At 45.7% G+C, this 11,194-nt stretch overlaps 1 protein-coding gene across 1 annotated transcript; it reads right to left on the minus strand.

The window, feature by feature from the left end:
* Positions 1 to 690: 690 nt before the first annotated feature.
* On the minus strand, positions 691 to 10,976 carry KCTD15 (potassium channel tetramerization domain containing 15; the record flags this gene model as incomplete). Its single annotated transcript, XM_008935936.1, has 3 exons — positions 691 to 996; positions 8,172 to 8,322; positions 10,945 to 10,976. Coding segments are annotated over 3 exons (489 nt in total), but the record flags the coding sequence as incomplete, so codon positions are not given.
* Positions 10,977 to 11,194: the final 218 nt, after the last annotated feature.

An 11,194-nucleotide genomic window follows, 5' to 3' on the forward strand; every position in this document is an offset into this window, starting at 1 on the left:
GGCTGCAGTGGTGGTGATCTCTTCTGAACTGGCATTTACTGCCCATAAGGCTGCTGCCTAAACACAATCCACGTATTTATTTCCACCACCATCCACCTATCTGTCCAGTTATCTTCTTTTGTTTCATATGTTTAATTTTAAACCTAATGTCAAAACTCCGAGTATAAAATGAAATACATTTTGTTTAAAATACTCTGGGCAATTTTTATAGAACATCCTTTTGAAAAAAAAAAAAGTGCAGAGATCAATTTTTTTAAGTCCATCCCGCAGGCACCATCATTTAATTATGAGTGAGACATAAATTATGCATTTACACATTGTTGCATTTTCTATAAAATGGTGTGGAGATATTTTTTGTAGTTTTTGGAACTCTCTCTTTCTTCCTGGGGGCACTTTGGAGGAAAAAAAAAAAACTGCTGCAGGCTATACATTGATGAAAAAATTAGCATTTATCAGTATAACACCATTATGAGACCAGCATGGCACTAACATACACAAAATCTAAATCTATTTTTCTGCTTAGACTTAGGAAAACCTGAAAGACTGTGATCTCACCAGGCAGAAAATGTCTCCTTGCAGTATAAGCACCGAAAGTAATTGGGCAGAAGCAAATAATTTGCATATAATTGAAGAAGAAATAATAAAAAACCACCCCAGCAAACAGATGAGCCAGCACGGAAAGGCCATTACCTGCACCGAGTTCAGCCGGCAGTAGCCGTTCAAGGGAAACCTGATGACGTGGGTGGGGTCCTGGTTCCAGCCCGCGTTCACCGAGTTGCACATGACGTCCCCGGTCTCCGGGAAGATCTCTTCTATCAACGCCTTCTCCCCGCTCAGTGCAATTCTTTCCCCCAGATCTGGAGTCACTCTTACGACCAAGCAGTCACAAGGCTGGAAATGTTTCCTTTGTTCTTTCTCTTGTTTCCATCGCTCAAGTTCCTTAATCATTGGCTGCAGCTGGTAATACTTTGCTTCTTCATATAAAAGATTAAAGTCCTGGGGAAAAAAAAAAAATGAATGAGAGGGAGAGAGAGAAACTAGGAATGCTTACAGATCTCTTCTAAAAATGAGTGTTGTTCCTGTTTGACCTACTTAGGCTTATGTATTGTCAGCAAGAGTGCAAAGGCAACAGGTATCCACATACTTTGCCTTCGTCTTACACCTACGCCGAAAACCACAGTTAGTGTTGAATCTATCTGAGCTGACCATGAAGTTCTCATTGCACTGACATATTCTTTCATTTCTTATGCCACCAACTCAATGCCAGAAGGCTTTACTTTTGAATTAAGAAATCAAAATAACTGGTTGCAATAAGCAAAGCCTGCTGATGTAAGAGAAGGTGTCGAGCCCTAATCTTCACTCTTGGCCTCAGATACTCACTTCTGATCTTAAAACAGAAGATCCCGGGGTTCACTGTCACCTCTTGCACACACGTTAAGAGACGGAGATGTCAATTCAGCTTCACTTCTCACCTGTCTTTCCTGAGTCTGGAATTCATCTACAGCAGCTCAGATGCTCCCTGCACTTCATGATTATTCATGTATTTAAAGCATACTTTGCAGCCTCAAACTATACAGGTAGGGGCCGTTCCACTGGCTGGGAGCTCACCTGTGCACTCCAACAATTTGAAAGAAACAGTTCTTCCTAGCCTTTTGTACATCACCTCACCTGGGCTTTGGGCAATTTAAATTCCCAGTTTGATCCAGTTCCCAGTTCAGTGACTGAGATGTCTTTGTACAATCTCACTGATAACTTTTCATCAGCTTTCTGGCAGATCTTCCCACCTTGGCTGACAATGCATATGTTGAGGCAAAGGGTTTCATCAGCCCCCTAAACCCAAGGAGGCAGCAGTGCTCACCAGACCAAGCTAGAGAAGGAAAAGAAGGGGAAGGAAGCACTTGGTGGGCAGTTTGCTTACACTGGCCCTACCATTCCTTCAGCCTCCTGAAGGGAAGTGGAGCAACAAGAGCACAGCACCAGCTCATCTCTGCAAAGACCTGCTCTTTGCTTTCCTGGCTCTTCAGCCTGTTTACAGATGGAAATGCTGCACCACAGGTACACTACGTGACTTTTGTGGAGCAGGCTGTAGGTCAACACCTGGACACAGAGGTCAGTTCCCCACCATTGCAATGAAATGAAATGAAAAGTCACAAAAGTGAAATGACTGCAAAGAAGGACATGACAAGAAATAATTAAGAAATGAGCACCAAAATTACATGAAAAATAACAGCAGCACTGCTGCTCTAAGACTCGAGGAAGAGGGGCAATCAATGGCCAAGGAAGGTGCAGCACAAAAAGATGTGACTCTTTGTAGTAGTTTGGAATTAACCTGTGAAATCTGCTGCTGCAGGCTATTACTGAACCAAAGCAGTTAGCTCTGTTCACATTTGGCACCACAGACCCACCCTTTGCTAGTAGGTGCTCTGTCCCCCCAGGGCTGCCTACAGCCTGGAGACACATGAATATTCAGTGACACCGGCAAGGTCATCATGTTACAAAAGGGACATCCGATCCTTTACGGCTCTTTGATGTCTGTTCAGGCTGGGACAATACACATACCACTAAGGGAGAAAAAAAACATCAGAGAAGGTGCAGAGGGGGAATGAGTGATAAGAGCAAGTGGGAAAGAAATGCTTGCAACAAACACACTCACGGGAAATAGCTGGAAGATGAAAAACAACAGGAAGATTCAAGAAGAAATAATTCAGAAAGCATGCTGCAAACAACCCGAGTTGGGAGCAGGCCAGGCAAAGAGGTGTGGAGACTGGCTGCAGTTATGTGGTCTCAGATAAGACAGCACCAGCCCCAAGGCCTCATCCCCTGATGGAAGGTATTTTCCTCACTCCCCCAAATCAGCACTCTCTGTTGAACCATTACTACTTTGTTCAGTGGTGAAGCTCCCTGGTTACTGAGCATGGGATCAGTTTAAGCATACTGTACAGGGATCAGTGGCCTAAATCAAAAAAACAACCCCTGCCCCAAACGTTCTGTAAACCTTTTTCATCTGGGACACTGGAAAACCACAGTCCACCACCTAACTGTATTCACTTACAGAGGTGCGTGCAGTGGCCTATCAAACAGTCACTGGGCATCTGCTGGTCCCATGTATCTCTTTTTTGAGCAAAGGAAAACATGCAATGCTAAGGAAAAGTGTAATGTTGGGAGAGTGAACAGGAGCATCCAGTGCTTACTGAAGGCAATGGAAAGTCTCCTGCTGTTTCCAGTAGGTCCCGATAAACTATTTTAGAGTATCTGTGTTCATGGTCACTATAAAATAACATATTATTTGTAAGGTCAATCAAGTGAATATGTACTAAGAAAACTCAACAGTAAAATCTAGAAGAGGTGGTACAGTGATATAAAATCTAGCCCTTCATTTCTGAAAGCAGACAGAGGTATGGTGCTCCTGAGGCTGGATGCAAAGCCCATAACATTCATGAAAGTCTTTTTGACTGACTTCACTGGGCTTTGTGCTAGGCTGACAGTATCCTGAATCCCAGGAGTTCAGTGCTCCTGCACCCCTGGCCAGAACAGTAATGCCATAAAGCACACAAATCAGGACCACAGCACCTCTGCCTCCCCCACAGTCAGCTATTAGCCCCCTCCATCAAATGCAGCTCCTCAGTGACTCCTGTTAGGCATCATTTGTTCTAAAATATACACAATAAATTTTATATTCTGTTATAGTTTTGTGATAGGACAATCAGTTTTCAAATGAAACAGCTCTCCCACTGCTGTTCCTAGAACAATACAGCCACACTTCAGGTAGCTGTGTGGCAACTGGAAATTGGGGCTGCACTGGAGCATCACAAGCTCTGTGGGATGAGGTTTGTACCTGGTCATAACTGCCTGGGTTAAGCCAAGGTGTTCAGGTGAGTTTCTATAAGACGACTCTCAACTCCATGTCCATTCTTGGGTTGAGTACAAACATGCTAGAAAGGGTTCTGCACCTGGCAGAAGGGGGTTGTAACTGAAGCTGGGGATCTTGAGCCTTGCTGGTGCAAAGAGGCCATGTGCATGTGTGACATTCGGGAGTCTGGGCACCTATTACTGGGCAGTGGCAATAAAATGAATTTATTGCACTGTAAGAAGTAGAGGGGGTAAAAATGTGACTTCTGCTAGGCAAGAGAAACTTCACTGCTGTCCCTTAGTGACAGCACTGGGAAGATCTACCTCCCATGACTCCTCCACTCCATGTTCTGCACGCTGCCCCAGACCAGCCACCGCCTTCCAGCTTCTTAACCACAGTGCACCCTGTAGCAGCACAGAGTCAAGCACTGTGTGTGGTAGCTAGAGGAGCTGCTTGTGTTTAGCCAAGGAAAACTGCTTTACTCCAAAGGTGATTCCCACCAGCCAAGGTCTCTGCTCATAATCAGGGTGCTCCACACTAGACTAAAAGGGGAGATGGTCAGCCTAGCCTCTGATTTTGCTGTGAAGTACCACAAAAATCCTTCGTGAACTATTACAAGCCTTCAACTTCTTGTGGCAGCTGTGGAACTAGTGGGAAAGTTCTTTCGGGTCACTTGGAAAAGAGAGCAGATAGCCAGGTGGGATGCACACAGCCTTTCTCCATCCACAACTTCTGGACATCACCTAGAACTCCTGGGAAAGGTAAACAGATCTTTCAAAGACACAGCTTTTTGCGTTTCACTAAATAATTTTCTGCTCATGATTCAGTAGAAAAGCTTTTCTTCTCGTGGATTTCATGTTGGCTAAATTCTGCAGTCACCTCTGACAAGGGTGACATCTTCCTGGGGAGGAGATGGGAAGTGTGACTGCATGGCTGTTTCAACATCAGTGCCAGTGGGTCAGTAAAGATCTGCTATCTGCAGGCACAGACAGCCAAGAGAAACTGTAAAATCATGCCTCCTGTGAACCTGATGCTGTTCTCCCAGTACTATGGAGCTCCTTTATTTCTGTACCTAATACTGACTCCTGGACAGGCTGAAATGGCTCTTTCTGCCCATTTTTCACTTCTTATTCTTTGTTACATGAAACAACAAACTGTCATTCTGACTCAACGTTTCTTTTATGTTTTAGAGCTGTGAAGATCTGACTCCTGGCTACGAGAGAAAGTTGCTCACTTCTTCGATGACAACTCCGCTATTTGCTAAGGTCAGTTTGAGAGCACTTAAAATTAGATGCAAGCACACTAATTTTAAAACAATATTGACAAATTTCATGTTGGCCTTGTGGTTCCAGTGCTACAGGTGACCTCTATAATCCATATGAAGCTCAGATGTCCTGCGTATTTGTGCTCCTCCCCTCCTTAAGATAGAGTCATAATATACATGTTGCCTGTGTCTACTTTGACCATCTCTAAGCAGGGAGTCAGTCACAAATAAGGAGGTAAGATAGGTCCTTGTTTTGCATTATGTATTGGCAGTGAAGGGGACAGATGCTGCTCACATATGTCCTGGAGAAACACCTTTAATGGCAGAGGGAGATCAAGGCAGAGAATATTTGGGCTGCAGATGAGGGGCATAGGCCTGTGCCAGCCACCCCCTAATCCAGCAGGGTGGCAGACCAGGAGCTGCTGTCTCCATGCTCTGCGTTTGTTGCTCAAGGTGTCGCGGTGCCAGGCGTAGGACTCTGAAGCAGTGCAGGGAGAGGGAGCAGTAGGCAGCTCTGGGCTGCTCCCCATCACCTCGCCCAGCACGGGCTAGCTGCAAAGGTGAACTGAGCCAAACAATGCACGGTCACTTCTCAGCAGACTTCTCGTGGCCTAAAATGCCCCCAAAAACAGAAGAATTATATGAACTATTAGAGCGCTGCTTTCAGCAGGAAAAAGACCTGTCAGATACTAAACACTTTCAGGTTCTGGCTTTCTAGTAGTTGAAGTATAATTAATATTCACTGTAAACACACCAGTCAGACTCGATAATAAAGAATCACTAGCCTAGGAACACATAGCCCAGTTTCTCTGCATTTCAGTGTTAGCTTAGTCTGAAAACAACACTTAAATAGCAAACACAGCAATGCTGGTGCAGTACTAACATTCCAAAGTTTCCAAAATAACCATCTGAGCAGCAACTCGAGTTGAAAAGCAACTTGGCTAAACCTTGAGGCTAATAAACGGCTTGATTAAATTAAGGGGTAAAAACTAATAAATATTCAAAACACTTGATAATGCTTTGTTTGACATAAAGAACATTTAATGCAAGTCTCACTGGAAAACCTGTCAGGTTTTATACCTTAAATAGAGTTTTGCATTTAGAAACGCCGAGTGATTCCATTTGCTGCCTTTGATTATTGTCTTCTGTCACTTTAATCATGCTGGTAAAATTACACGATTTCTGTGAAGTCAAATCCGTTTACAATGCAGTTTTAATATAGCTTTGCAGCGCATTCTTCTATGCATTTTTATTTAGTTACTCCCTACCTAGCAATACTTTGCTTTGTTCTTGAGCCCTCATTAGCCTGGGGTTTGCTCTAAAGCTCTCCCAGGGAGGAACTAAATAAAGTACAGTTAACCCTATGCAAAGGGATGGTCTGGAACAACGGATTGAGCCTGGGCACAGCGCCGGCTCTCCCAAGTCTCTCCCAGCCCTGCCAGCGGCTCGCTGCGCAGACAAGTCCTTGGCATCCACCGGCACTCTCACCTCCAGGCTCTCACCGAAGCCTGCTGGTTTTGTTTCACAGCACCTCTGAAATCTGGATGCCAGTTGAGGCCATGATCAGCTTGAACACATCTCTTCTACCCTCTCTTCTCATGCCTTCATGTCCCAGTAGATTGTCCAAAATGCTGCCGCTAAAGCACCTCTCTGGCAATTCACCTGCACCACTGCTCTATCCACTCCACTTCACTTGATCCATCTTAAAATCCACAAGACTTGTCTAGTCTTTAGCTTCACTCCTGTCTGTGTGTCTTCTCTCATTTCTCTGTAAAGAGCTTTCTTTGCATCCACCCCTCAGTGCTTTGGCTCTTACCCCGCCTCACAGCACCCCAACCCACAGGCCAGCCTACCCGACCTGCACACGACTGCCCAGAAAGGCCACTGCTCAGGACAGCCCTTCCGGCCGGATCTCCAAAGCCTCCATGACTGCCAAAACTTCTCCCTGACTTGGGACTACGTGTCTGCCCCCAACGCACAGCATGTCTGCTCAACATTAACTGTAAACGCTCCCACGCTGGAGTCAAATATGATTAGACTCGTAACTTGGGCAAGAATGGCTGAGGAGTGGTTTGCAGCATGAAGATCAGCTGTACTCCAAAGCTAATGCCACCACAGTGACCACAAATCTGGACTGACTCAGTCGTGAGTGGCCCCAAATTATCTTGCCTACCTAGTCCAACATGCCAAGTGAAATCTCACCACACGGAGCGGGACCCTTCCTCTCCAGCGACGCCCCACACCCTCTAACTCATCAGATCCCCACTGCCATCCCAGTTTATTCAGCATTTCATCCTGGAGTTAGTGCTTTTGTTGAATCTTGTCATCTACAGTTTGGACACTTTTGTCTTCTAATTTTCATGCATAAGGATGACAATGTTGCAAGTTTCATAACTTTATTTGGAAAAGACAAATAAGGCTAGGAGGAGAGTGTTTAACAATCAGGACTTGCAAAGCAACAACGAGTGCCGTTATTTCATTGAAACCATGTATTGCTCCTTATAAAGCCCACAGTCAATTCCATCTCCCAAGAATATTTCGACTATATTCATAAACTGTGTAAAAGGTAACTTCCTGAAATCAAAGTAACTGCATCAGTTATATTTAATACAAATCCTCATGGACTTGTTTAAGGGTGTTTCTTTTTTATACTAACAAGGAAAAGATTTATACAATTTAAGTCTTCTAAATACCCATTTTAAAGTATTTCTTTCAGATTCTGAGCATTAAACCTGGGAAGTGCTAGCTGCTGATGTTGCTTCTTAATTGTTGTTATACCTTGATAAAGAAGTTAAAAATGTGAGAAAATAGAATCAGTTTAGAAAAACTGATTTAGCCATAAGCATCATTGTTTAACTTTTTATGGTATCCATGACAACCTTTGGTCCATTTATTAAATAACAGCATCCCTGGTGTAATACATAAGTACTAAAAATCCTAACAATAAACAGCAACATTTAGTTAAGTGTGTTTAGGGCAAGCACACAAACCAACCTGCACCAAAACAAATGACAGAATGGGGGGAAAGAATAGATTGCAGACTATAGCTTTCCTTACCTTAAAGTCATCTGGGAGCAGTAGCTTAGATGTCCTTAGGAAGCTTAATATATATCTGAAAATTTCACCATCTCGATCAATGAAATAATGTTGTTTTAAACTGTCCAAGACAATAGGCTCTGTGCCATTAAAGAGACGACTTATTCTGGAAAAAAAAAAGTAAAGAAAAAGAAATGATCAGAAGAGACAAAATCTCATTACACCCTCAGGGCTTAAGAGCACCCAGCCAATTTAGCTGCATCACTTGAAGGTGCGTAAGGTAAGGCAGCGTCGTGCCCAGGTGTGGAAGGGGCGCACGAAGGCCGAGGCCCTCGGCGGGCGTCTGCCGGGCCCAGGCGCGCAGCCGGCACCAACAGCTCGGGACCCCAGCAAGGAAGGGCCTATGAAACGCTCACCCCGCGGCGAGCAGAGCAAGTCTGCTGAGGACGTGCATCGCTGGCTCTGTTGCTCATCCCTGTCTGTCATGTCCTGCTAATGGAGAACCGAACGGGTACTTGGAGATGGGTTCCTGGCCACCAGCTTTTCCTTCCGCTCGGCCTTCATTTTGATCAAGTGCCATCAAAGCCTTTTTGTGCTAGAGGAGAGGCTGCCCGTACGCTGAGGGCACTGTACGGACTGAGGTGGCCTGTACGGACCTGTCAGTGCCGGGCAAATGGCCACTCAATGATGGATGTTTTGCCAAACCAGCAACCAACGGCCCATGCAGCGTCTGCAGCGCTGCCTGTGGGACCACAGTCCCACCACCAGTACTCCTGGGGATCAGAGTATGGCAGAAAAAAGCAACGTGGCAAATCTTTTGTGAGCAAAGAAAAGGAAGTCAGACCTATGAGACCAGAGGATCAGCTAATTACAGGACCAAAACACTGCATCAGCTACATCATTCCAGCTTTTTCCACATCCTGAGCAGCATGCTCTGTGGAAAGCAAACGGGGCATCTGCCTGGCTGCTGCTCCTCTCATCTCTCCCCTCCAAACGCCTGGCTTCTCTAAGAATGCTTTGTCTTCCCATGAGAAATAACCCAGCTGAATATATGTTCTTGAAAGGAAAATCACAGGAGACAGACAGCAACGACCTATTAAGTAATTGAGTCCATCTCCCTGACAGTGCAGCATTGTTCCAAGCTGCAGTGTCTCCTGTTTCAAAGTCGAGTCTTAACCCTGCCAGTGAGGACTTCTCCATTTCCCAGGGAGACCATCCTGCAGCCTGCTGGATTTTACTGAGCCATCCCTTCGACTCAGCCACGCAATCCCGCCGCGTCCCTCGCGGAGACCAGGGCAGGGCTTTCCCCTGACGTGGTCGGGAAGCCCACCAAGCCCTGCCAAAGGCAACGGCCAGCACTGCTGGTGAACGCCTCAGCCACAGCCTCGCTGCCTCCCTCCTTCCAGCCTCACCAGCCCAGCCCAAGGTGTCTGGCCGGGCAGCGAGGGCAGCGGATGGGAGCGGCTGCAGCCTGGCTGGGGAAGGTGCCCACCCTGGAGGTCTGCTCTGCCACCACCACCCGCAGGGCCAGCGGCTCTGGGGTACGACTTCATGCAACATGGTGAGATTTGCTCTCCACAGCTGCACCTCGGTCTGGTCTTGTAACTGGCTAATTTAATTAACAGCCGTTTATTTCTGAATTAACTGTGGAAGTGCCTCTGCCTGTGCAGCCTGGCTGGGGAAGGTGCCCACCCTGGAGGTCTGCTCTGCCACCACCACCCGCAGGGCCAGCGGCTCTGGGGTACGACTTCATGCAACATGGTGAGATTTGCTCTCCACAGCTGCACCTCGGTCTGGTCTTGTAACTGGCTAATTTAATTAACAGCCGTTTATTTCTGAATTAACTGTGGAAGTGCCTCTGCCTGTGGAGTGGCAGGGCCCAGGTTTGAGACCCACCTGCAGCCTCCACCCCCAGTCCCCCTGTGGTTTGACTCGATGATCCTCAAGGTCTTTTGTAACCTGAAAACGATTCTGTGATTCTCTATTAAATAAAACTGGACTTAGCAAGTCCCCACTGAATTCAGCTAGAAAACTCTCTGCCCTCTTAAGCAAGCTCCAGTTTTTACTGACTGCTCTCACGCTTATGTCAGCGTTCAGCTAGGCTGAGTTACTTGTAGGAATAACCAACCGCTCCTCTAAACCCCAATTATAATACATTTACTGTTTTTCTTCAACCTCTAGCTTTTCAACAGTATCAGAGACCACCATCCAGTTCACACCGCAACATTTAATGTTTATAGTCAGTTCAGTAAGCCTCCAGTAATTTCATTATTTTCTTTTTCATTGTTATTTTAGGGCTGTTTGCCTGAGACAGTTAAATATATTGCTTTGTACAGTATTAAATTTTGTTCCAGGAACCAGACAGTTAATTTATTTCCTTAGACATGCACGTGAGCCAGTAAGCTGTGCTGGCTTAGACTGAAAGCAGAGGAAACACTGATAGAGCAGCTTAAGGTTCAGTACAGTACCATAAATGAGTAAATTTGCGTGGCTATTTAAAGTTTTGAGATCTTACACCGAAACAAGCTGGGCTGGGCTTAAAGCTCCTTCCTCTCTCTGCCTTTCCTCTGTGAAGTCTGCAAAAGGAAGGCGACGGCTGCTCAGCTCCGCCATGCGTGTGGGGGAAGGTTTGCCAACAACGACAGGGTGCAGGGAAGACAGGATACAAAATTTTAATGGGCCGCTCTTTTAATGTAATGAAGCATTTTTTTGGTAATGAAAACAAAACATGAATTTTGAGGCCTTTGTGGAGTGCCCTGAGCTGTATTTCTTCACCAGCGAAACTACTGCTGGGGAAGGAAACTCGCAGAGTGTTGAAAGACTTAACTGCCACCCCAAAAACAGAGTGATGAATAGTTTAAGGATTTATTTGACGTTTTAGGGGGCTGCTGTGTTCCAAGAGCCAACTCCAGTGCAGCATGTTGTAACGCTGCATGTGGAAAGCGCTCCTGGTTCTCCCTTCTCACCAGCATAAACCGTACCTGTACAAGGTTCATCAGAAAATGCAACACTGAGCACCAAGTGAACTCAAATGGCAACTTCGA

The sequence above is a fragment of the Merops nubicus genome, unplaced genomic scaffold (genome assembly GCF_000691845.1).
Source record: "Merops nubicus isolate BGI_N331 unplaced genomic scaffold, ASM69184v1 scaffold41342, whole genome shotgun sequence".
NCBI lineage: Eukaryota > Metazoa > Chordata > Aves > Coraciiformes > Meropidae > Merops > Merops nubicus.